The sequence below is a fragment of the Sciurus carolinensis genome, chromosome 3 (genome assembly GCF_902686445.1).
Source record: "Sciurus carolinensis chromosome 3, mSciCar1.2, whole genome shotgun sequence".
Lineage (NCBI taxonomy): Eukaryota > Metazoa > Chordata > Mammalia > Rodentia > Sciuridae > Sciurus > Sciurus carolinensis.
The window spans coordinates 62698393-62725296 of NC_062215.1; the positions used below are offsets into that span (position 1 = coordinate 62698393).

A 26904-nucleotide genomic window follows, 5' to 3' on the forward strand; every position below is an offset into this window, starting at 1 on the left:
ACAGGGCCAGACCTGGCTCTGGGCTTCCTCCTAGGAGACCACGGAAGGCAAGTGGCACTGTGGGTTAGAGCCAGGGCTGAGGCCAGGCTGCCTGGGTGTGAGCGGCAGCACCTCTGCGGAGCCTCATCTGGGTCATTCTTTGAGCCTCAGCTTCCTCATACATAACACGGTGTGGATAATCATAACACCCTGCAGGACACTGAGGGTTGGGAATGGTGTCTGGTACTTGGTGCACCATCACGAAACTGTACTGAAACTCCAGCAGCTTCACGCCACACTTAAAGGGCAAACTCCTCGTGGCCTGCAAGGCCCTAGGCAATCTGGCCACTGCCCCCTCATCCAGTGCCATCCCCTCCTCTCCCCATATGGCCTCTGTCTGCCTTTGAATACACCCAACTCAGGGCTCTTCCCTTGTTGGTTCCTTTGCCCAGAATATACTGTCCTTAGATCTCTCAAGGACACATCCTTCTCACCATTTAAATCATAGTTAAAAAATGACCTCCTCAGGGTAGGCCTCCCTCCCTCTACTCTCTAATCCATTACCACTGCTACTCTCTGACTCCCTGCTTTTTTTTTCTCTTTGTGGTACTGGGATTGAACCCAAGGGTGCTCTAAAACTGAGTTATACCCCTTGCCCATTTTTTTTTTTTTTTTTTTTGAGACAGGTTCTAGCAAAGTTGCCCAGGCTGTCCTTGAACTTGCAATCCTCCTGCTTCAGCCTCCCAAGTAGCTGGAATGACAGGCATGCGCCGCCACAGCTGATTTCATCACCCTGTTTCATTTTCTTCGCAGCACTGTCCAGCCTCATGATCTCCATACTGACTGACTCCTGCTGACACAAGTGCCATGAGGGCACAGCTTCACCTGCCACAGCCCCTCTCTATCACTTGTGCTCAGCACGTGCTCCATCAACATTTGTGGACCAAAGGCTGGGATGTGGGAGATGCAGACAGCAACGCCTTTCCAGGCCAGGACTCCTTCAGGACAGGGGTCAAAATGCTGCCTGTCTCTCTTCTCCTGTGTTCAGTGAATGACCTGGCCTTGGCTCAGGGCAGCCCTGTGACCTCTCCCATCCCACATTCTCCCAGTATGTTGAGGGCTTAAGGCTTAGGAATAGGAATCCTGGGTCATGGCCAAGATCATCATATGAACTGGATTCTAAGAGATCATCCCGTTTAGCTCCCTCCCTGTACTGATGCCAGGGAACCAGAGAGGTGAAGAGATTTGCCCAAGGTCACAGAGCAAGTTAAAACAACAAACACAGGACTGGAAAAATGAAGCCTCCTGACTCTTTCCAGCCCAAGGCCTTTCCTTCTCTAGCAACCCATGTCAAACAAGCCTGAGGAAGCCTCCCAGGGCACAGCTGAGACATTCAGGCACCTGATGGAAAGAGACACTGTGGATGTCACTGTGCTTGCCTGGGTTCATCTGAGGCACCAGCCCTGGTTGGGGTCCCTGTCCAGGATAGAAATAATCCTAGCTTCTGGTTCATGAGCAAGTTCCCGTCTAAGTAGAGCTAGAGAAATTTCTCTGGGTATCCCAGCATTTCTCCACCACAGGCCTTTCTGCAGAAGAAGCCCAAGAGAAGCTCCCATGGCCCCTTCCTCCCTCTCCAGAACTCATCCTGGGGGGTCAAGAGCAACAGACCCCACGGGAACCCAGGACCAACACCAGTTTTTCCCCACGCATTAGGGAGGCAGGTCCCAGGAGCAGGGGGCTGTCCCTCAAAGGTGCTAGGCAGCTGTCAAAACATAAGCGCCCTTTACCTCCAGCATATGACAGGGGAAAGGAAGCCAAAGTAGCCTGCTGACCAGCTCCCAGTAATGTGGGCAGCTGGCAAGGCCACTTAGCAGAGGGCTCAGTCTTTCCAGACCAGTGACCCTTCATCAACACCTGCCAACTTCCCCAAACCAGCACCTGCAGAAGTTTCTGGGTTCTTTCCAAAATGTCTGTCCTCCGAGGCCTGGGGCCTCACTGTCTCTGGATACTACTACAACTCTGGGCCCGGGCAGCTATGGCCTTTCAGGAACCACCTTGGTTGGCAGGCTCTGCTCTCCCTGGTCTAGGGCCATCCAAAAGACGGGGCAGCAAGCCCAGTAGGGCTGACTAGCCAAGCTGTGGGTGGGATCCAGAGATGCTGGGGAGGGCCAGTGCCCATTCAACCTCCCCAGATGCCAAGAAACAGTGCCCGGACAAGTTCACTTAGAGGAAGGACTCCTACCTTCGAGTCCTCTGAATGGCACACAGTTTATCCACAGGATGGCTCTGCTTCTGGGTGAGCTTGAACCTTCATCAAATTCTCAGAGTCAAAGACTCCTGCTCTGTAAGTCAAAAAGGCCTCTGGGGAGCTGACTTGGTGGAGAGAGGGGAGCACTGGGGTTGGGAGACTGCCCATGTGGCCCTAGGAGTCAGATCTCCTATTCCAGGGGTGGCAGGTGTGGTAGGAAGCACAGTGGCAGTGGAACGCAGCGGGTAACACTAACCCCACTTCCCACCCACCAGTCTGGCCAAGATGCTGGCCCACACAGGGACCTGTGAGGAAGCCCGCTGGCAGTGGGCCTGTGAATGGCAAAGACAGAGAGGAGGCAGGTTCTTTCCCTCTGGCAAATAAGGAGAGTGGTGGGTGGCCGAGGCCAGGACAGATTTCTATTGCAAATGTTTCATGATTTTTTTTTTTGATGCCCAGAGCCAGATGATGTGTAGGTGAGCGTAAGACACATCTGTATCTTGCACCCAAGCACCCATGTGTCCTCAATGTTAGGAATAGCCAGTAAATGGGTGAGTGAACCTCTGGGGAGTTGCATGTCATTTGCAAACCTCGTGCCATCAAGAATAATTGTCAAGTGGGTGCCGTGGTACTGCCTGTAATCCCAGCTACTAAGGAGGCTGAGACAGGAAGATGGCAAATTCAAAGCCAGTCTCAGCAACTTAGCAAGGCCCTAAGCAACTTAGTGAGATTCTGTCTCTAAATAAAAATATTTAAAAAGGGCTGGGGATGTGGCTCAGTGGTTAAGCACCCCTGGGTTCAATCCCTGGTACCAAAAAAAATAAAAATTAAAAAAAAATTGTCAAGTTAAATGATACACTCTGTAAGGAGCTGGGAGCTGTCCTGTGATGACAATCAAGCTCACAAAGAAAGGCACTCTCTTTCTTAGGGAGGGGATGGCTCCACCCGAGCCTTAAAGTTCCCCAGACAATGGCCCAAAAGGGGCTCCCCTGTGCTTCCCTGGGTAATACCTCTGACCTCTCTATAAGCGGGGGTCCATCATGGAACAGGTGGACTTAGCAATACCAGCCCCTCACTTCCTAAGAGAAGGTCTTTGGAAGTAGGGAATTCTCAAGCCCACGTGGCAACTACTTGAAGCAGAGGGCAAGTCACTAGAAGCTGTCCTTAATTCTCTTCTACTCCCCTGGATCCTGCCAGTTCAATTTGAGTCCCCACCTTCAGCTAGTATCTGGCCTGGTCTGGGTCAAAAGCACCTTTGCCTTGGTTGCAGGGAGACAGTAAGGGTGTTGATTTCCCCATAGACAAATGCTTCTGGCCTGGCCTCACTTTGGACCCTCTGAGCCTCTCTATGACTCCCACAAATCAATCTTTGGATGTTACAGAATTTGGGATGGGATTCCCCCTTCAGTCCCTTCCCCTCTGAAGTTCAACCTACAAATCTACAAGCAGGCAGGATGGAAGGAAGGGCAAGGCACTGAGCCTGGTTTACTTGCATGTGATTTAAAAGAAAAAAAAAAAAAAAAAAAAGGGAAAGGAAAGTAGAAATGCAAGTTCAAAACTGAGAACGCTGGCAGAACCCACAAACCCAAATGCCACGTGTCTCCTCTGCTGAACGCTTGCACAACAGACTAACTGCCAAGTCAGGGGCTGGAATGAGGCCTCAGCTCCAGAGTGCTCCTTGGGGACAAGAGCAGCCCTACCCTAACCCTGCCTCTCCAGGGTCCCAGGGAAGCTTGTGAGTGGTCCCTGCCTCCCCTCCCCCAGCCACCAGAGGCCCCATCCTATTTCAATGGCTCAGTTTTAATATTGAGACTTTTGCACTGGAACAGACACTTCATTCCAGCACAGGGACCCCCCAGATGAGTCATAGCCCCTCTTCCAGCCTTTAATGACACTTTGGTTAAATGGGAGCAGGAAGGCCACAGGTGTTTTGGCATCTACAACATTGAATCCTTAGGGTGAAGTTAATGAGTTAATGAGGAGGCTCCTCCAGCCAGGCTGGGCAGGACCTGGCACCCTTCCCCCACCCCACCTAAACTGCTGCCTAGTCCCAGCCCCCTTGTCCTGGCGGTGAGCCCACTGCAATGAAAGAAATAGGTTAGCACAGCTGGCAAAGGAGGGAAGCATACAGTGGGCCCCACTGCTGCCTGCGCACCTACCAGCCCACGCAGAGTGAGGCAGACACAGGAGGATGGATGTCCCTCTGTCACTGCAGTGTCCCTGACACTGACACACTTTGTCACACAGCATGTGCTAGGGGACTGAATCACCAGCTACACAGTGCGTCCCAGCACCAGAGCCACCCTGCAGTTGCGCTGACGCCAACCAGCTCAGCGGCACAGCGCCTGACTGGTCCGCCACTATCTCCAGAAGTCACCATCACATAGGGAGCTGTCAGACATCACCAGAGGCAAACTTAGTTAGCGAGTTCCTGAGGTGGCTCCTCAGTTTTGCCAGCCATATATGAAAGGAGAAAAAAATCTGGGCATGAGAGTTTAAAAAGCCAACCCTCCCTGCCAGGCACCTTCTCAAGGAGGCAGGTAAACTGAAGGGCTCTGTTTGGCTGGCCCTGGGTTAGGAACCTGTTGGGACAGTTTCTTGCCAACCTTGAGGTTTGGGAATGGATGATGAGCTTTGAGCTGGTGTCTGCTGGCCTCAGCAAGGGCTGGGGAGAGGAGATAGGGAGGGGATGGCTCCATTCTGCCGGGCACAGACAGCTGCCTCAGCACAGAGGGGCTCTGGTAACAGCCAGGGCCAGCAGGGCTCTGCTAGGCTGGTCCCTAGGGAGACTGAAGGTGACACAGGGGCCAAAGCAGGGCAGCTCAAGTTGCTGCCCTGCCCAGCACTTTCCAGAACTGATGTCACCTCTAAGGGGTCAAGTATGCCCCACTGGCAGATGAAACTAAACAAGAAGCCAACAGGCCCAAGAGTACTTCCTCTTGGCAGGTGCCAGGAGCCTCTCTGCTGGCTAGAAGAGCTTGTGCACAAGAGCCTCCTCTGAGCTACAGGAGGGCTTTCAAGTCTCCATCACAATCTGGCCAAGGCCACCTTTGTCACTACCTTGAAGGATGAACACAATTCTGCAAGCCAGGACTGGCACCCTGCAACGTCTTAGGCAGTTGATTCAGTCTGCAGAGTTATCAAGCGCTTACTTTGTGTTAAGCACTGGGTCTGGCTCTTCCTTGGATGCCCGATGCCAGGGCCCAGAGCCAGCCCCAAGGCAGCCTGCCCAGCTGCAGGACAGTCAGCTTCTATCTCAGACTTTAATCCCAACTCAGGTCCGGGGCTGGAGGAAAGGCCAGCAGTCTGCCCTGGCACAGTTTGGTCTGAGTTGCCTGCTGGGTCAGGAACCCCCTGGCACGCTGATTGAGTTGCCTGGTGCCTAACTGGCACCTGGCCAGCAGTCATCTGGGTGGTCCCTGAAGCAGTAGCCTATAGACCCCAGACTCAGCACATCACTACTTCCCCAACCCCTGTCCCCTTCCTCCCTAACAGGAACGCTCCCACAACTTGCACAAAGAAACCTCAGATGGTGGATGGTATTGAGGTGCCCCTCAGCAAAGAGGCAGCCAGCAATATCACAGGAAGTGGGGTGAGGGAGATCAGGCCTGTGATGGTTGAGTGGGTCAATGAGACCCAGGAACCCCCTGCCCGACCTGTTTATATTCCTGCTAGTATAGACTCAGAAAGCAGCCAGGCAAGGTCTACTTGCATAGGACACATTCCCCTTTTGTCGGAGACAGGGACAATTGCAGAGAAGGCAGCTAGGGTTGGGTTGGGGACAGCATCAAGTTCAAGTCACTTAGAGCAGACCCATACACATACTCCAGCCTCCCTGGGACTCCTTGGTTCAGGCAGAAAAAGTGTCCCCAGCAGCACCCAGCCCCTCTAGCCCAACCCCCCTGACCCCAGTGGCACCTTGTGGCGGAGCAGCTTGCTGCGCACTCGGCCCCAGAGCCGGGCACCAGTATTGGGGCCCCGCTTGCTCCCGGGCTCCTCCAGCTGATCGAGGCAGCAGCGCTCCAGGGGTTCGCACACTGCCTTCAGGCTGCAGTCGGGCTGAGGCAGGACGTCGGTCATGCCGGCGGCCGGCCTGCGGGCCAGCTCCGGGAGGGGACGCGGAGAGGCGCTGGTGGCGTTGGAGCGGTGGCTGTGCGGAGCGCTCAGTCCCGGACTGTGAGTCCAGCAGCCGGCAGCACGCGTTGCGGGGCTCGGCTTTCTCCTCCCTCTGCGTCCTCCCACTTTCCCTCCCCACCTCCTAGGAGACTGCAGCCCGCAGCGCACAGACCGAGCACACCGCAAGCGCCCGGCGCCTCCCCGCAGCTTTCTCACCCCTCTGCCTGCGGGTCGGGCCCGCGGAACGCCGAGTGCGTGCGCCGCAGCTGGACGCAGGCAGAGCGCAGAGCGCCCCCACTGCACCGAAGGAAGTGACTTAAAGGAGGCGCTGGAGCTGCCCCTCCAAAAACACCCAGCCCCCGGGCTTTAACTCTTGGCAAGCTGGCGCTGCTCCTCACTGACCCTAAGTCCCTCCTTCCAGCGCCTGCTAAATAAAGTTTGACAAGCAGCTAAACACAAGCCAGTCCCTTCCCGTCTAAATCCCTCCGTTAACTCCTTCACCACCAGGCTGCTCCAGGGGCCTGAGGTATCAAGGAGTCTTGGGGCCAAGCCAGAGCGGGCTTTCAGGAGCCAGGGTTCCAGCAAGAGCTGCGTTTTGGCAATAAAGAATTACTCTTCTCCTCTACAAAGGGTTCACACTGCCTTGGAGTTCTACTTTCCCCTACCCCCAACTCCTGCCCCAAGGAACCTCATCAATGCCACTTAGGTGACAGGCCAGCACTACCAATCCTTGTCTCATGGGGAATGTAAATAATAAAGAGGAAGTATGGTGGTACATAATTGTAATCTCAGTGACTCAGGACGATCAGAAGTTCAAGACCAGGTTTGGCAACTAGCAGGACCCTCCAAAAAAAAAAAAAAAAAAAAAAAAAAAAGGTTAGGAATGTAGCTCAGTGGTAGAGCACCCCTGGGTTCAGTCCCCAGCACTAGGAGGAAAAAAGAAAGGAATAAGAGGATCCCTAGTGTGGCAGCCCCCTGGGCTTTAGCAGTCCCACTGGTAATCAAACCACTGTGGGCCCTCTGGAGGAACATGGGCAAAAGCCAAGGAGACTCTGGTCATAGATGACTAGCAGGAGGCTAGTCATGCCATGGCCTTGCACATCTCACCAAAAGACTTTTGCAAAGGACACCCAATGGCAGAGGGGCAACCAGTCACATATGTGTCGAGCACCACAGGAGACAGGGAGTAAGACCTTGTTCTTGACCCTTTAGTTAGTGCATGTTCTAACTAAAGAGTGAAAAGTGAATCACTGCTTACCATGCAAGTTAGAGTATGATACTTAGAGACAAGAGAACAGCCTGAACCCCAGATGGTTAGGATGGTCACAACCCAGGTGTCCAAGACATCCTGCCACTGTAGAGCTGGGCATGTGGAAGAAGCAAATCAGTATCTGCACAGTACCAACCATGAGGCAGGTCCCATGCACAGGGCTTTCAAATAGCCAATTGCATTTATGTGAACTTGGTGTTCCTGTTTCTCTTTTAGAGGTGGTGAGAACTGGGGCTCAGGAAGGTTAAGTTTTTGCCTGTGGTCATGCTAGGGAGTGTCAGTCTCCTCCGAAGCCCTTGCTGTTCACAACCACTGTCTCTGAGGGTTCTTTGGATTCAGGAAAAAGAGCTGGGTCTGGACATTGCTTGGTAGACTATAGTTGGGACAAAGAGACCAGTCCTTGGCATCCAAATGCCTTGTGTGTGGGGAGATCTCACCTAGCAACCTGGAAAGCATTCTAGTCCCTGGAATGCTTTTATTTTGGGGGGGAGGGGGTTCTGGAGATTAAACAAGTGAGTGACACCCCCAGATAAAATATTTTTTTATTTTGAGACAGGTGCTTGCTAAGTTGCTGAGGGTCTCACTGAGTTTTTGAGGCTACCTTTGAACTTGCTATTCTCCTGCCTCAGCCTCACAAGTTGCTGGGATTACAGTCTGCCCCACCACACCCATCTCCTCGAAGCTTTTTTTTTTAAGTCTTTTTAAAAATATATATATATGTATATACATATATATATATATATACATATATATATGTATTTTAGATGTTGATGGACCTTTATTTTATTCATTTATTTATATGTGGTGCTGAGGATTGAGCCCAGTGCCTCACACATGCTAGGCAAACGCTCTACCACTGAGACACCACCCCAGCCCCTCTTTGAAGCTTTTTGAGAAAGGGGTAGTTTCATGGCAGAGTGGGCCCAGAACAAAGTGGTCATAATCAGAGCTGCACTTTTATCAAGCTGCTGATACCATGCACTCTCTACACAGACTAATTCAACCTCTCCCAAACTTCATGAAGTATCCCACTTTTACATTTGAGAAAACCAAGGACATTGAGTCAATTAACTTGCCCAAGGCCAGGATGGGTCAGGATATGAAAAGAGGTCAGGTTACCTCTACCGCCTCACCCTGCAGGAATGAGACCTCAGTGGGGCAGGATTGGGTCCTGCCTGCCTAGTGGAGGTGGGGCCTTGGGCTCTGGGTGTCCCTGCAGGGCACCTGAGTGAGCCCCATCTCTTTCATGGCTCCACATGCCACCACCTTCTGCACAGTGCAGGTGGGGCTGGGTTGCCAAAGACGCACACAGCCTCTTTATACCACAGCCAAAGCTGTCCAAGGCCACTTTAGCTAAAGGTGGGCTGAGCCACACCAGCTTTGCCAGTACCCCAAGGGGGAGGTGATGAGACTAACTGAAGGCGAAAGGTGGGGATGCACCTGTGTCCCCTGCCCCGCTGAGGCCTGAGACACTTCCTGACCTGTCTCTCGCCTGCCTCTTCCAAGGCACTTGGGTGCCACCTCTGAAGAGTCCTGCTCTAGTCTCATGAGGGACAAGGTAGGCGCCTTCAGCACAACTGCTGCCAAACCTATTTGCTCCAGGAAGACTTTGCTCATTCCTTCAGTTCTGTATCTTCACCCCATTCATTTAATTCAAGAGGCAGGAACTGAGGACCTGGCGGAGTGCCTGACCTGGGGTCGGGGCTGAAAGAATCAGAGATGAGTCAAAAGCTAGCATTTGACAAAGTTGCCAGCCTGACAAAGGGGAAGAGATGTGACCAAACTCTCAACAAGAGGCACAAAGGTTTTTATGTATTCATTACCTATCAGTTGTGCACCTACTATGTGTCACACCCAGACAGACTAGGCCTGGGCTCTTCCCTCAAGAAACCCAGCATTATGGCTCATGACAGTGCAGATAAAGTGCTATGAAAGTTAAGAGAAAGAAGAGAACATTTCAAGTCAGAAGGAATTGGGGACAGCTTTGTGGAGGAGATGGGGCTGGAGTGGGGTTCTCTGAGACAGGGGAAATGAATGCCCAGCTTCTCTCTGCACTCTTTCAGCAAATGTGCAATGGTTGGTTGTATAACTGCATATTCTTTTCTTTTCTTTTTTTCCTCTCCAGTGCTGGGGATTGAACCCAGGGCCTTGTGCTTGCGAGGCAAGCACTCTACCAACTGAGCTATGTCCCCAGCCCTGGTTGCATAACTGGTTGGGAAGATGCCATTATAATTGCTCATCACGTTCACCTGCTGCAGGTATCGTTGGCACTTTGCACTGGCTGGTTGACTTCAGAACTAGACCCTCACTGGCTGAAGTTCTCTTCCCTTTAGCTGGGTCACATGTCACAGGGTACAGTCTGGGGAAATGGTGTGCTGCTCCCCAGCGCTAGGTGTGTGGGAGAAGGGGGCGAGCAGGATGAATGCTGTTCCCAAAGCCCTTCACTTGTCTGTCTTAGAAACCCCAGGCTCAACACTTGTCTGGGTAAAGCAAGCTCTGATTGGATGAACGATGGCCAACTGGTCTCCATGGTGATGCAAGTGCCTTAGCAGATGGGTAGCTGAGTTGGGATGCTCTTCCCCAGAGTTGCTCATCTTTCCTTTTCTCCCTATGGACCCGGACCTTCCTTTGGGGACAGCACAGATTTGCCTTCTCTTCCCCAAGCCTGACTCATTCCTTCCTGGAACCAGTGGCCTAGGACTAGGGTGGAGGAGGAGTTGGGTAAAACAAGTGTCCCCAACAAGTTCCTCAAAAGCGGCAGTCTGAATTCTAGATTCTGCTGCCCATCACAGACCCTTCACCGTCTCTGCTGGATAGGATAAGCTCAGGTTATTCTGACCACCCAGGAAGTGACCATATCCCCTTCGGCCTGTGTCCATCCCTTCCATCCAGCCACAGCTGGCAGAATCTGCCTCTGAGGACATGCAAGGGCCCCCGGTCTGAATAAACAGAGCCTGGGCGGTAAGGCCCCCACGAACAGATGTCGCTGCCTTTGGAATTAAAAACATTCCTGGTGGACTGTCCCATCCTCCCTCATCCCCTCCCCAGGCTCTCTGCCAGAGGAATGAGGAGCTGTCTCTAGGGAGAAGTGGGTAGGACCCCAGGCTGTATGCAGGGAGGGGAACCAGTCACCCAGCACAGCTGTGATTGAAGTAAAATCAGGTTAAAGTGATCAGCAGAGGAATCACTGAGGGGGAAAAAGGTCAACAGGGAATAATATGTAGCCTGAGACATGTGGGTGGGAGAGGTAGGGACTGCCACAGTGCTGCCTTGGTGACAGCTGGGGGTGGGTACAGCTTCTAGGTAAATCCTCCAGCCTGTGAACATGAGGAGGAAGATTCTTCTTCAGAACCTTGGGATATGGCTGCTACTTCTCTGGAGTGACCTCCTTTTTTTTCCCTTGAACGATTTTCATCTTCTCCCTAATCAAGACTAGAACCCTGATTCCTTATCCCTGTTCTTCAGTTCAAATGATTAAGCTAGGAAAGGGGGTTTCTGAGCAGCAACCTAGACCTAGGCCACAGCTATCCCCCATGGGAACTGCTCAGGAGCAAGATGGGGAAGGGGCCACACTGAAAGTCTCAGGCGCAAGAGCTGGGCTTCCCAGAGAAGCCTGGCATTGGGCTGATGATAAGGACCAGGAGAGATGTGGTGTGGCTGCCAAGAACACTCCTCTCAGCCCAGAAGAGCATGGCATGGGATGGGCCCAAAGGAACAGAGCTGAGAGGCATGATGCCTGTGGAAGGTGAGGTGGGCCAAGGCTGTGGGTTACAGGAAGGACGCCAGGGAGTGGTTCCTGCCCAAGGACAGACACAGGAGTCTAGGCTGTGTGAGAACCAGGCAGGGCGGTACACAGGAGCCCAGAGACACCATGGTCCGTGGTGAGTCCTTGGGAGCTGAGTGGAGGACAGCATGTCACGGGGAAAACTGTGGGGAAACAGTGAGGAGCTCACCCTCCCAATAGGAATGGCTCTATAGTCTCCACGTTCCTGTGTACTCTCAGCAAGTTCTGTACGTACCTTAACCAAACCCATAGGTCGGAGCAGAGGGAAACCGAGACCTGTTCATTTGTCTATCTATCCATCTGATAGGTTCTGAATATCTGCTATGTCCAAGGCCTGTGTGAGGACCAGGGATGGGAACCCCTTGCTCAATGTCACCAAGCGGCCAATGGCAGAGTTGTAGTTCCACTCACTTATTCATTCATTGGTCACCAAGTAGATCACCACCACATGCTGGGTTGGGGGGCCTTGGCACAGCTCACAGTCTAATTCAGTCAAATCTACCTCTGCACCCCCATCACTAACCTTCTCCTCCAAGGAGATCATTGGACAGTAATCAGGGCTCTTTCGGGCAGTCAAGGTCCAAGGTCCCAAAGCTCCCCAGGGGTCTGGTCCTTGCCTGCTAAACAGCTGTGCATGAGTTTGCAGTAGTCTGAGCTCTGGAACTCCAACTCTGTCAATAAGTGGTTATTGGCTGGGCATGGTGGCACATGCCATAATTCTAGCAGCTTGGGAGGCTGAGGCAGGAGGATCACAAGTTCAAAGCCAGCCTCAGCAAATTAGCGAGACCCTCTCTCTAAATAAAATATAAAACACTGTTGGAGATGTAACTCAGTAGTTAAGCACCCCTGGGTTCAATCCCAGTTATACACACACACACACACACACACACACACACACACAAAAGTGGCTATTGGTGGTTACAGACAGACACCCAGGGTGGGGCTGGAGAGCAGGCTTCAGGTTTAAGATGTGCACAGCATAAGGAAAGGAGGGAGCCAGCATGGACAGTTACTTGCTCCCCAGCCCACGCCAAGCCTGCCCAAGGTGACCTGCCATCATCCCATCTTCCAGGGGCTTGTGCTGCTTCCCACACAGCCACCTCAGGCTGGTGCCCCCCTGCCAAGGCATGGTGACCCTAGGTGGAAAGAAGAGGCTGAAGCAGCCCAAGAGCTTGTGTGCTGAGGAAGGACTGTCCTGATGGCACACCCCTGGCAATCCCCAGTCTTTCTCACGGCACATTTGGTCACGGAAAAGGGTGGAAAATCCACTTGAGCCTTTGGGAACATCTTGCTTCTCCAGAACTAAACCCACCCAGGGAGAGAGTAGGCAGGAGACATTCCTCCCCCAGTGTCCATATACTGCTTTTTGACTCCAGGACACAAGTCACAGCCAGGAGCATACTCAAACCCCCTTGGCCACTTGCCTGCTTCCCGTCACAGGAAGGAGGAGGTATGGCCAGGGTCTCCCAGCACAATCAGTGGGCAGGGCACCCCAGGTGCTATGCTCTGGATACATGGGTCTCCCAGGCCAAACGTGACAGAAGGGGTTGAGTCTGAAAGTGGGTCATGGGGCAGGTCTGAGGAGCCTCGCTGCTCCCTTCTCCCCATGCATTGAGCAGCTCCCTTCCACTCAACCAGGAGCATAAAGGGACCAGAAGAAAGCCCCGGGCAGCTCAGGAACCTGGGCCCAGCACTGCCTGGTGACCATGGACTCTTTCTCTGGGTTTTAGTTTTCACACTTGTCAAATCAGAAGCTTGGGTTAAATTGTATTCAATGAATTTCTTTTTTTATTTTGGCTGAGGATCCCCTCTACCCTTTTTGTTCAAATAAAATCTTATGCCAAATCTCTTTTACCTCCCCAAAAAGAAGCTGAAGCAGAGAGTAGAGGCCCTGGCTGAAGCAAGGATGTGGGACCTACTGTTCCCAACTCCTCTGTCCTATAACTGTCGCCTTAAGAGCCCCTCTTGGAGTTCCCAGGCTCTGCAGACAGAACCTGAAGCCCTGGATTCTCCTTTCCAGAGTTTCTGACTCAGACCTGAAGTTCTGTGGGTGGATCACCAGTGCCAGTGCTTCTCGTGGGAACTGATGCTTCTCTTGACCACAGCCCCTGGCCCTTGCTCTCCCGCAGGGTGTGGGGGTGTGGAGGCAGGGAAGATTAGGGGCTTTTTAAGGAGACTTCCGGGTCAGAGTCCTAGATCCGGAAATCATTTCTTATCTCCACTTCTTTCCCCACTTTGGGAAAACTGTGTGCTTCTGCAGTCTGATGTCGGTTCCCCTCTGTGGCCTCTCAATGGCATAACACTTATCTCATCTAGTCAGTCAGGCTGGTGTTTTATGGGGTCATGTTGGTTCTCAAGTCACGCTGGGGTCTGCCCTGAAGTCAGTGCAGCTCAGCCCTTGCCTCTGAGGGTGTAAGCAGGCTGTGCGGGACCCCGTACCGGCATCCACAGGTAGCCTCAGCCCTAACTCAGTGCATTCCTGGTCATTCTTCTGCTAAGTGCTTTTGAAAAAAAAATCAAAAGTGGGACCGCCCTAGGGACTAGTTTTGGGGATTTCCAGGAAGAGGAGGCAGCCTCTGTAGGGAAGTGACCTACTTACCAAGCGCCATGAGTACCTGTTTTTACCTCCACAGGCTCATCTGAAGGCCACCCAGGCTTCAGAGGACTTGCATTGGGAGGGCACCTGAGACCAGCCAGCTGGCATCAAACCTAGGTCTTCTGTTAGGGAGTCCCCATCCTACGGCTGAGAATACCCATCTTGGGGTTTGGTGAGAGGCTGCAGTTTGGTGAGAGGCTGATTATTCCCAGGGCCTGAAATAATCAGTTTGCAAGGTACTCTCTGGATTGGATTCTCAGCTTGTCACACATCCCTCAGAGGTGGGCCTGCGGGGGTGGGCACCAAGCCTGCCTGCCAAGGTGGCATTCCCAAGTGGGGAGGAGGGAAGGAGATCTGAGCCTCCATCTGCTTCCTATTGAATGTTTCCCTTCTCCAGAATTCACTGGCAGAGCCTAGGCTCCCCAAATCAGGAACACCTGGGCAACAGAGGCGCCTGCGCTGGGGTTCACATTAGGCATTTAGAATAGCATTTGGAGAGCCAGTGTCCTGCCCCTGGCTTTCTTTTGCAGAAGATAAGCCTCCTGCTGTCACCTTTCCAAGTATCACCAAGGCTTCCAGACCTACCTTGAAGAGTGACAGTAGATAGGGCACTGGGCTGGGAAAAAAAAATGGATCCACATCAGTTGGGGTGGGTGGGCCCCCGCACGACAATAGCTCCAGTCCCCCAGGCCCTGGGAGGAGTGGTGTCTGATGCAAGGAGTCGAATTGGGCCTGGTACTCAGCCTCCCTATCCCCATGTACCTCCAGGACTGGCAAGGTGGTGGTGATGGCGGCAAAGGGAAGCACCCACCTGGGCTGACTCTGAGAACAGCAGGGACCAGGGATACAAAACACAAACTAGAGGGAGACACAGTCCCTGCCATACATATCTGGCCCAGGCTGAGGGTAGGGAGGGAGTCCATCTTCCAGGGGAGAGGCTATGTTCCAGGGCAGGGAGCTGCCTGGGGTTGTGAGGTATGCCAAGATGGAGGGGCTTGGGGGACTAGGGTGGTGGAATGAAAGAGAATGGCCCACCGGTCAAGATTTTTTCATGGCAGCCTACTCTGCCCTCCACTCCAGTCAAAACAAGGCACCTCCCAGGAACATGGGCCCAGCTGTGGCCAGTGTGACCCAGAAATAAAGGCCTACAGGATAAATGGGACAAGGTGTCAGGAATCCACTTTAATGGTCCTGTCATCTGTCCAGGGAGGAGTTCCTGGTCATTCAGGACATCCCAGAGCCCTGGCTACCAGGCAATAGAGCTGACCATCATGACCCTCAGGGGCCAGAAGGAGGGAACTGCAGTCGGGAGCCCTTGACTTCTGCCCTAGCAGGCTCCTGACCCATGTTCTCCCAGAGCTCCCTCCAGCTCGGCAGAGTAATTAAAACCAGAAGCTGGCTGACAAAGGACCCTTGTTCCAGGGCTCCTCACTCATGCTGCGCTCTGGGCCTGACCCCGCCAAGCCCTCGAGAGATGTTGGGAGGACAAGCCCAGAGCTGCTCTGCCCTGGGCATGGCAGGCAGTGAGGGCCCCAGACTTGACTTCCCCAGCCACTCTAAGGTCAGTCCAGCAAAGCTGGGTCTGACTCCATCAGTATAAGAAAAAGGATGGTCAGCTAGTCATAGGCCCAAACACAGGGGTCACACACAGGTGATAGCCTCAGGAGGGGGTCACTTGACAAGCTGTAACCAGATTGTCTGAAGGAAGGTGGGGGACAGGGGACCTGAACCTGCCAGCTTAGGGTAAAGGGCCCTCATCATTAAACAAGTACTGACTCTGTGCCAGGACCCATGGCAAGGGCTTCAGGACTCTCCCTAGAACCCATTTTAGAGATGAGGACATTAAGGCTCAGAGAGGTAAAGTAACTCAACCTGTTACCCCAACTAATGAATAGAGTAAGCAAAACTTGAAGCCCCTGCTCTGTCTGTCCTCAATGCTGGCTGAATGATCAAAATTCTCTCATGGTTTCTTTACTAGATGGTGAGGTCCTGTCCATTCTTTGGATTCACAGCACTGTGCCTATCATTTAAAGGGCTCCCAATAAACCCTAAGTGAAATGAATAAATCAGTGAAAAGCCTGGCTATGCATGTCAGAGCTCTAACCATCTCTTTCAGGTACATTCTATTCTTTAAGCCCCAGAATAATGTGGTGATAGCCAGGGCATGGTGGCGCATGCCTGTAATCCCAGTGGCTCAGGAGAATGAGACTGGAGCGTCTCGAGTTCAAAGTCAACCTCAGCAACTTAGTGAGACCCTAAGCAACTCAGCAAGACCCTGTCTCTAAATAAAAATATAAAAAAGGGCTGGGGAAGTGGCTCAGTGGTTCAGTGCCCCTGGGTTCAATCTCTGGTACCAAAAAAAAAAGAAAAAAGAAAAAAAAAAAAAAGAATATTGTGATGGTGAATATTTGATAATTATCCCATTTAATAGATGAGGAAACGGAGGTTCCAAGAGCTCAAGAGACACTGACCTTCAGTTTGGATTGCTCTTCCCACAGCATCAGGGTCACTGCACTTCCACATGCAATACATCTAAACCACTGAACAAGGGGAGGAATGGACAAGAGGCCCCAGGAAAGAAGGGTCAAGGAGCCAGGGATGCCTTCCTGGGGAAGAGAAGGTCAGAGGATGCTCAACATTACAAGGTTCCCGATGATCAGCTGTGCCTTGGGGTCACGGGGCATTACAAGGTTCCCAGTGATCAGTTGTACCTTGGAGTCCCGGGGCCCTGCTGTCTTATTATAGCCAGGGGTGATGCAAGGTGTGTGACCCTAGGTAGGGACCTGGGTCTGGAGAGGAGGCTACAAAATCTTCATCCCAGAAACTAGACTTTTTTTTTCCTTACCTAAAACTATGACAGACTAAGATGTTATTATTTAATAATATTGTTATGAAGAACTAAGGAGTTATTATTTAATGGGTATAAAATTTCCAGTGAGGAAGATAAAAAAGGTCTAGAGAGGGATATTGGTAAACGTACTTAATACCACTAAAAATTATTAAAATGGTCAATTTTATGTCATGTATATTTTACCACAATTAAAAAAAGAAAAGAATAAAAAGTTAGAGGGTCTAGATATGGTCAGATTTGCTAATCTGGACTCTGAAGACAACCCCAGTCCTGGAGGCCAGGGGTGTGGCCTTCATGACCTCTTCCCAAGTATCCTTTATAATAGCTCCAATTTCTTACAAGCTTCCAAGTAGCCTGGTCAAGAATGTTAAAGAAATCCTCCCTGGCCTGCCTATTCCCTCTAGACACAGGCTCCAAGCTCTCAGAGGGAAGAGAACAGACGGGCATCTCATCAGCATGAACTTAGCAACCAGGGGTGAGGGTGAGTTACTACCCAGGATAGGACAGTAGCATGTCTATCTCGGCCTGGAATGCTGTCCCTTCCCACTCTGGGGTCTAGAGCACTCTTGTGCCCAAGAAGGGCTGTCCGTGCAGGCTATGGGAAAGTGCAGCTGCCTCCCACACAGCAGAGCGGAGTGATGGGGGGGCAGTCCCAAGGCTTGTGGCCGAGATGGGGAATGGGAGGGTGTGGGTAGGTAGACAAGGCACAAAGGGGCTCCTCTGGCTTAGGCAGTTCCTGGGTCTCACAGATCCCTCTCCAGTCTGAGGTCAGGGGTAGGAACTGAGCTGTGGGGGACCTATGGTAGAGCTTTCCTCTCTGGCCTAGCCAGCTAAAAAGGGTTGGACCCTGGGAATATGCTAATCAGTCAACAGGCTGGTCCCAGTTGGGGATAGCACATCTGGAGCCTGGAGCAGCTTGGTTGGAAATAGACTAGGATAAACATACAGGAGTCCCCTGGGAGCAGGAAGCTAAAGCAGGCAGTGGGGGTTGGGGAAGTCCTGGATGAGTTGTAACCCTGATGGCTGGGCTGGGGGTGGGGCAGCAAGGAGGAGGTGAACAGTGGGGCAACCTGGACTGAGAATCCACAGGTAATGACCCCTCAGGTCTGGAAAGAAAGGAAGATCTCCAAGGACCAAGCTGGTGAGGACATTCACTAAATCTGCAGTGACAAAGGACAGACCCTTAAGAGTTGCAGGTTACACCCAAATCTGTTTCCATCCCATCTAGGATCATTTCCAAGCATGACCAGCTTTGGGTGTATGTGTGTGTGGTGGGGGATATCCCTGAATTTGGAGCTCTTGCTCAATCACTAATGAGCTGTATGACCAGCCATGTCACTCACCCATTCTTGTCTTGGGTTCCTTCTCTCCAAAAGACAGGACTGGATTCCTTCTGGTCTCAAACCTTTCAGATCCTCTTCTTTAATTCATTCCTTCACCTCCCCTTCTATTTGCAAAGCTCACAACCTCCCTGCTTAGAGCCAGCTGGGCTCTTCAGCTTCCTGGGCTGCTCCCTGCACATTCCTGCCCCCCCCCCCCCTTCTACTGTTCCAGAGCCTGCCCACCTTGCTCGAGAACACAGAGACTAAAGACAGTAAGTAGTCACTGTGCAGGCCATTTTATAAAATGATTGACAAAGTATATAAAGCACTTTTGACAAAAGATACATGTAAAGACTATATCCAGCCCTAGAAAGAAGGGGGTTTATGATAATATTCCATAAAAGTAGAATAAAATACACACTGTGATTAAAACTATATAAAAACATATATACCCAAGGAAGGTGAAAGGGACAAAATAAAATGGGTGTTCCAGAGAAGTTGGAGTGGGATGGTTTGTGACTACGTTTCAAGTTGCTTTACTATGATTGCGATTTTCTTTATGATATAAAGCTGCCTTTGGACTCAAAAGACCCAGTTTTCTGCAATCACTTTTGCCCCACCTCTTCCTTGAAGCCTCCCTACCTCCAGCCCACGATGACCTTTTCCTCTTTGAATTCCTGGGGTACGAGTTTCCATCTTATTACTTAATGGGAGCAGTGGGAGGCCGGGAGCACCTTGTGAGGGGCTCAGGAGCCAGAGGTTCCCCTGGTTCAAGTCCTGGTCTTCCTACCCCAGTTACGTGGCCTTGGACAGGTTGCTTCACCCCTCAGTGCCTCAGTTTTCTCACCTTTACAATCATGCTGACATTCCTGACCCACAGGTACTATTAAGACACCCCCCTGAGATCACAGAGTGAGCACTGAGCACAGGGCTGGGCTCTGTGTAAGTGCAGGTTGTATTACTGCTGTTGGCATTGGGCATCGGGCATTGTTCCCTGGTGACTTGATGTATGTAGAGTGGGTTCTTCAAGGCCAGGACCTGTACCCTTAGGCACACTGCAGGTGTATGATAAATCCCACTCCCTCTGCTTTTTCCCATGCGTTCTACTTCCTTCAGGTGCACCAGGCAGAAATGCCCCCATCCAGAGGGGACAGTAATCCAGGCAAAGGCAGACTTTGCTCTCCTTATGCAATAAAACAGAATCCTGGGGCAGAACATCCTGGCTTATTGTCCAGGTCACTAGCCTTGTCAGTGCTCTTTAAGGAGGTTAGGAATTTCTTTGTCCTTCTTTCTTTTTTTTAATAATTTTTTTTTTTTTTAGTTTTTATTTTTATTCAGTTATTTATATGTGGTGCTGAAAATTGAACCCACTGCCTCATACGTGAGGCAAGCACTCTACCACTGAGCCACAACCTCAGCCTTCTTCTTTCCTTCCTCCCTCTCCGCCCTGTCTTTCTTTTTCTTTGAGACAGGGTCTCACTGTATTGCCCAGGCTGGTCTCAAACTGGTGGTCTCAAGAGATCCTCCTGCCTCTGGCTCCCCAGAAGTTGGGATTACAGGTGTGTGCCAGTGCACCCAGCACTGAATTTCTTGATGAAGGTCTGAGGCAAGAGGACATGGCACAGAGGAGAGAGCATGGCCTTCACTGCATACTATAAGCAGAGATGCTTTGGCCAAGATTCTTAACCTAGGCCTTGGTGTCCTCATCTGTGAAACAGGGAGGACAGAATGGTCATTTTCCTTGCAGAGCTATTGCAAAGATCACATGAGACAACATTTGGAAACAGGCTTTCAAGAGCACAAATGCCAGACACACATGTTGGTGATTAGAACTGCCATTTATCTGTCACTAAATGCTGCCAGCCCCTGCCTCCCACTCTAGATTCCATGACCCACTGCCACATCAAGCAAAGTCTGAGAGGGCCACTCATCACAGGAGCAAATTCCTGGAGCTCAGACTGGGCTGAGTGGGAGGGGGCCTAGGAAGCAGCAGAAGCGGGCCTCTTCTCCCTGCCTTCCTGCAATATGCCTGAGGATCTGGCCCCACTCAGCCCCATCCTCAACACCTGCCACAGGGGAGCAGGTTTGTGCTCAGGGCTCATGCCAGTTCCTTCTTGGGCCAGAGGCAGGAAAAAGAGGTGGGATGAGCTGCGGGAACAGGTCATTCTGTGGTTCTGTGGGGCTTGGTCACGTGGGAACAGCTTGGTGTAGACTGTCCATCTAGCCCAGCATCCTCACTGGCTCTGAGGGCATTCATAGGGCTAGACTTTATGGGCTGTGGCACACCCCCGGGGAGGTACCCTCTCCCCAGTACCTAGGGGGCTGGTGAGATGGCTCTGTGGCTGGGGCCCGAGGGCTGTGTTGGGGGCTAGGAGGAGCTGAGCACAAAGGAACTTCAAAGTCCTATGGCTCTGAACTGTCCACTCATGGGCTCAGGTCAGCTGGCAGTAGGAAGGTTTATGTTTCTTTTAATATCAACTCCCAGGCATTTAACATTCCTCGAAGCTTAAACACAGAAACATTTTCCTTAGCAGACTGTGCTTTCTGCTCTGCCAAACATAACCTGGCTGCCTCCCCTCCCCCACCGCCTCCATCTGCTCCTGTCTCCAAGATGCAGTGATTTATGGTGTGCTTCTCTTAGGCCTGTGAGTTAAGTGGGAGGGAGGGACGCAGCAGGCTTAAGTCCAGATGGGAGATTACCACCTTCGTGGCCTGGACTCTAATTTCTAGAGGGGTTGTGGGTCATGATGCCCACTGACATGATTGCCCTGGACACCCTTTCTGCTCTTCCATTCCACAGTCACCAATGGCAGCCACTCATGTCTTTTGGATGGGGTCTCCTGGTGGCTAGAACTCCTCCCCTGCCTGTCCCTCTGGCCCAGCCCAGGGATGTGGAGATGGGGCTCCCACTGCTTATCCCCACAAAGTAGTTTCTGGGGACTAGATTTGGAGAACTTCCTCACTCCATTCCTAATTCCTGAATAATGAAAGATTGGCTTCTGGTTGCCTAGCAGCACTGTCTCCCTGACGACAGTGCTGAGGAGCAGGGTGTAGGTCCCATAGCATCAGGAAGGGATGTGCTCAGGAACATGGGTGACATAAGGCAGATGGCTAGTCCTCTACCAAACAGTGCTCTCCCCCTGAGTCAGGAGTGGGGGAGTGGGAGACCCACAGAGGTCCCAATGCTACCAGGAATATCTAGTTGAGAATCCAATACCAAATTTTAGCTTCAACATGCATCAGAGCACAAACTCTTTCTGCAAAACAGCCTGACCCCTGCTGTGGGTGGGGCTATCACAGCCTGTACACCATCACATTGGAGCCATCGTTAAGAGACCCAGAGAACTCAAAGTTCAGGACTCAGTATGTATCAGTTATCATTTCCCTTGATTTCATAGTCACAGAATCGATCCCCACTTGTATCATAAGCACGAGGTCACACAAGGTGCCAGATAGGAGTGTGGAAAGCTCCACATTGCATGTTATCTATCCCCAAGCCTAGTTCTCTTGACAGGTAGGTAGACAGCAGCCATCTTCAAAGCTGACAGAATGGTCTAGACATGCAAGCTGCAAGCAGGGATTTTTTCCTCACATACATTTTCAGGGCATCAAGAAACAGAACAGAGCCAGACACAGTGGCACATGCCTGTAATCCCAGTGACTCGGGAGGCTGAGGCAGGACTGCCAGTTGGATGCCAGCCTTAGCGACTTAGTGAGGCCCTAAGCAACTCAGCAAGACCCTGTCTCAAAATAAAAAATAAAAAAGGTTGGGGATCTGGTTCCATGATTAAGCACCCTGAGTTCAATCTTTAGTACCAAAAAAGAAACAGAGAGAAGGCATGTTCACTCAGCCTGACTGAGGATCTGCCTCTACTGAAACCCAAAGTATCTATTCTAAGTTGGTGACTCCCAACTCAGCTGAAGACGGTCCAGCAACCCTAGCAACAAGTCAGAGATCAGCCCTAGGAACCAGGAGGACCCAGGCCCTCTGGTAGAATGGCAAGTGCTCAGGGAATACGCCTCATTCCTATCCGGCATCCGTGGCAGAACTGCTCATCACACAGCACTCCCCTCACGCTCATGACGCAGCCTCGACACAGTGTTCTAGGAAAAAGCCACCAACAGACTGAAACTGGAGTATAAAAACAAAGGTAGCTGTCATTCCTCAATTCCATCTGCAGAAGTATGAATGATCCACCTAAGCCTGCTATAACCCCACAGGTACCTGGCTGCTCAGTAAGAAGCCATCTCTAGGAAGGATGAACCACCACCTTGGGGAATTTTTTTTCAAACCAGTTTTGAACTAAAGTCACAAAAGGCCAAGCACCTTAACCAAGAAGACGAGATAGGAGGGAGCCTTCTCAACTGGTACCACACCACCTGGCAACTCCCCAAGTCTTGGACCCTCACCTGAATCTGCCCTTTGCCCATGATCTTGTCCACGATCTCGTTGTTGTCCTTGTTGACCTTGGTCTTGTCATAGCATTTCTCGTAGCACAGGATCCTCAGGGACTGAGACCCCTCCAGTTCGATTTCAAACTCCTGGAGAAAGATGGGACAGAGGGTCTTCAGCCTCGGAAGCTGGGGTACAGGGTTTTGTGGCTAGTGTGGGCCTCAGCTTTGCAAGGCTGTGGGTGAGCAGGGCCCATGAGGAGCACATCACAAGACAAGAGGAGCATCTCATTTTCTGGAGCTCCCAGAGACCTCCACTTCACTGATGAAGTGGAGTTTGGGGGCCAGAGCTGAAACCCTAGTGTCTGATACCTGACATAAACACTAATCTGAAGCCGGCTGAACAGGGATGGAAGATGCTGGGTTAGGGAGACAGAGCTGGTCCAACCAACAGGCATGGCCACCCTTCCCCCAGGAACAGATAGGTCATGAACAGTGATTGAGATGGGCATGCTCGGTGACACACAGGAGTCCTTGTGGGGACACCTGCCTCCTCCACTCACCTCATCCCACTTGGGCTCTGTTGTGTCCCGGAACACCCTGGTTTTAGCTTTACTGACAAAATAGCCAAAGGAATCCACCTCCAGGGTACAGTACAGGTCTGCAGAGGGAAGGACAGACAGAGACATACCAAGTGAGGCCCGAGAGGCCCAGAAACAGGTCCAGGGGCAAGGGTAGTGGTGGTGAGGGCCTTGAGAAGGAAAGGGGACAATGCATCAGTCCTTTCCAAAGTCCCCTTCAGAAATGCTCTAAAACAAAGAACCTGGGCTGAGGTGTCAGAAGGCTTAGATCCTGCTGAACCACCTAATGATACCAGTGCCACCCTGGAAAGTCCCTTGAGCCCTTTGAGCCTCAGGTTCCCTTGTGTGAAGTAGAAATGGTTCAGTGATCACAGAGGGATGCCAGAGAATCAGAGCAGATAATGGGGCTAAAAAGGCTTTGAACACGCCAAGGCACTGTCCACACACTGGCCACGTTCTCCTTTTCTCCAGGTACACAGTAGGTGCTCTGCAAATTAACAGTGTCACTCAGTCCTTCTGAGCTCCTAGTTATCCAAAGATCAAGGAGACCTGGTTCCTGCCTTCAAAGAAATCAGTGGGAGAGGCAAATTATAAGTGACAAAATAGCATGACAGGTGCTGTAAACACAGTTTGCCCTGAACCAATGGGGACACAGAGGGGGAGCCCAATTCTCCCCAGGAACTCAGGGAGGCTTCCCAGCAATGCCTGAATGGCTGTTTGTGGGCCAAAGGCAGAAGTTCTGAAAGGGGCCTGCAGGGAGACAGACAGGAAAGGGAGAGGGAGGGGGCAGGCTGAGGAGAGGAGTCAGGAGCCCTGAGTTATTGGTCCTGTGTGATGTTAAGTCCTTTTAGTTCTCTGTGACTCAGTTTCCTCACCTGGTAAATGGGTAGGAACTATAAGCTGTCTGACTCATAGATTCCTGGGTAAAAAGTAGATAAAATATACATAGTAGATAAAGTGTAGTTTGTAAAATATGAAACAGATTTAGTATTACTAAATCTACAATTCTAATAATCTCCAGACTTAGGGGATGATAATAAAGAAGAGAGAAAAGGGATGGTGCTGGCACTGTGCATACATGATCATCTTTGAGTCCACTCTCAGGTCAGTGTTAACAAGTGTGACTGCCGTTTATGGAGAAGGAAGCTGAGGATCAGAGAGGTTAAGAAACTTGCCCAAGGACACATGGCTTGTAACTGGCAGAGGTGGGGGTGAAGTCCAGGTGCTGTAGCTCCAGGGTTTCAGATACCTGGAATGAGGACTTGGGGAGAGTAGATCATAGAGACAGAGGGCAGGGTGCGTCCCCTGCCAAGAGGAGCTGGTTCCTGGCCTTTAGGGGAATGCCCCATACCTCAAGGCATACTAGCAGGGCCCCAGCCTGCAGAGCAGAGCAGGCGGGCAGCCCCATACCATGGGTCTTTTTGTAAAAGATGAACAGGGTCCACCCAACTTCTTCCTAAGGTAAGGTATTCAGGGGCACTTACTAGCTGATTGTTTAAATCCCTTGGCAGAATGGACGATGACGTGGAGGAAGCCATAGAGTCCTGGAGACTCGTCGTCTGAAAGAGAGAAAAGCGCCCCAGGTAGGGGGTGTTGAGAAGTTCACCCACGATTCTGCTGGAGGCTGGTGGGAAAGCTGCAGACCTGGGGAGATGCAGCTGGGTGGTCTGACAGCACCACCTGGTGGCTGGCTGGAAAGTTTGCAAAGCCCACTGCTTCCTCCAATGTGAGCTGTACCAGGTCTTAGTGCCGGGTTATCTTCCCCTCTGCTCAGCCTATACCTACACTCCTGAGCCAGATAGATAGTACTGTTCTCCAAGGTTACTTTCCCTCCCTGTGAATCTTGCTTACACCATGGCTGCCCTCCTACTTTAGCCTTTCAAGGGGAAAACTAATTTGATCAGTCACTCTGCTAATGGAAGAGGGAAGGCTCAGCTCTGATCCCTGCCTGGGACACAGGGGTCCCTAGTTGATCCCACTAAGTCAAGGAAGGCTGGCTTCGAAACCACTTTCAGAGAGTGGATCCTTTCCCAGCACCATGGGTAGCCAGAACCCACCTGCTCTGGGCCAAAGTCCAACTCTGGTCACAGTTGATCCTGCTTAAAAACCTCCCACAGGTCCCTCAGTTTGGATGACTTCTAAACTCCCTTACTTAGCATTTATGGCCTTCCAAGATCCAGTCCCTGGGAACTTCTGGGTTAATTTCTCATATACTACTCTCTCCATCCATCATCTTCCTCCACCCCTTAGGCTACAGTCCTTTGCTTCCATTAAGGAACTGCCTCAGGAACTCAACACCATCCCAGTGCCCAGGGTGCCAGATTCTTCTCTCCCAACTGAGAGGGCTGAAGAGGACCTGGGGGCCATTTGGGGAGTCATTCAAGAGTAACCCCTATTTAAGATATTATTATGGTTTGCATGTGAGGTATCCCCCAAAAGCTCATGTGTGAGACAATGCAAGAGGGTTCAGAGCAGAAATGACTAGGTTGTGAGAGTTGTGACCTATCAGTGAATTAATCTCAATAGGGACTAACAGAGTGGTAACTGAAGTGGAAGAGTGTGGCTGGAGGAGGTGGGAACTGGGGGCATGGCTTTGGGTATATATATCTGTATCTGACAAGTGGAGGCCTCTCTCTCTGCTTCCTGATCATCAAGTGAGCTGCCATACTCTTCCACCATGATGTCCTGCCTCACCTTGAGCCCCAAGGAATGGAGCCTGTTGTCTGGATTGACACCTCTGAAACCCTGAGCACCCAAATAAATTTTCCCTCCTCTACGATTGTTCTGGTTGGGTCTTTTAGTGGCAACAGTGAAAAAGCTGACTAAAACAGATCTCTATGTACCTAGCAATAAAATACTCCCAGCACAGTTAAATAGAAGATCAGACACTGGTAGCCATGTATCTTGGCCTGGTCCTTACAGAAGGACCCAGCAATGCCCTGGGGACTTGGATCTGCTGCTTGTGCAACCTCAGGTTCTAGATCTTACCGTCTTTATTGCTGGTGACAGGAATGTTGTGTACAGTCCTAAGCTTGAAACAGGATCCTGTGAGTACCTGGAGCTCCACTGAGCTCAGGACAAAGGCCTGGAGATCTATAGGAGGAAGCAAGAGAGGAAGGAGCATCAGCACAGGTTCACTAGGATCTGCTGCTCTTCCCTGGGGGCTGCTGCAGAAAAACAGCGTAGTTCTAGGGTTGGAGTTGGCCCTTGGGAGGCAAAGACCTGGAGATATTCACAGGGGCACAGCTGTGAGTGCTGTCAGAGGAATCTAAGGGAAGAGGCTTATGTATGTGTGTATAAGAGTAAGAGCAAGAGCAAGTGAGAACAGCATATCCCTGAACTCTGGGTCCAGTTCTATCACCAATTCATTGTTATGCGTTAAGTGAATTCACTTAAATTCTTTGGGTTTCAATTAATCAGAAATATCAATTAGGTGCCAACTCCCCTGGCATCTTACAGGGTGGCTGTGAAGACTGAAGAAGAGATCACTGACATGTGAATGTTTAGAAATGCAAAAAGCTGGACTGGGGACATAGCTCAGTTGGTAGGGTGCTTGTCTTGCAAGCATCAAAGCCCTCAGTTCAATTCCCAGCACCGCAAAAAAAAAAAAAAAAAAAAAAAAAAGAAATGCAAAAGGCTCATCATTGGCATGGGCACCATCAGGGCAGCATGGTGGACTTTACCCTTCTTCTGTAGTTTCTGAATTGCTTCTCTCCACTCTGACCTCTCGTAGTCCGAGGATAGTAAGAACAGGTAGCTCTGAAG

General features: G+C 51.3%; 1 protein-coding gene across 5 annotated transcripts in view; it reads right to left on the reverse strand.

The window, feature by feature from the left end:
- Abr (ABR activator of RhoGEF and GTPase) overlaps nucleotides 1-26904 on the reverse strand; it is a 190605-nt gene that overhangs the window by 18174 nt on the left and 145527 nt on the right. For 4 of the 5 annotated variants that reach the window (XM_047547660.1, XM_047547661.1, XM_047547662.1 and 1 more), the window contains 5 exons: nucleotides 26823-26898; nucleotides 26128-26232; nucleotides 24624-24698; nucleotides 23122-23219; nucleotides 22577-22708 (listed from right to left, as the gene is read on the reverse strand). In XM_047547660.1, the coding sequence (XP_047403616.1) occupies nucleotides 22577-22708; nucleotides 23122-23219; nucleotides 24624-24698; nucleotides 26128-26232; nucleotides 26823-26898 (486 nt within the window). Of the gene's footprint in view, nucleotides 1-6145; nucleotides 6614-22576; nucleotides 22709-23121; nucleotides 23220-24623; nucleotides 24699-26127; nucleotides 26233-26822; nucleotides 26899-26904 lie in introns of those variants that run through there. The other variant, XM_047547665.1, reaches the window with a different exon arrangement.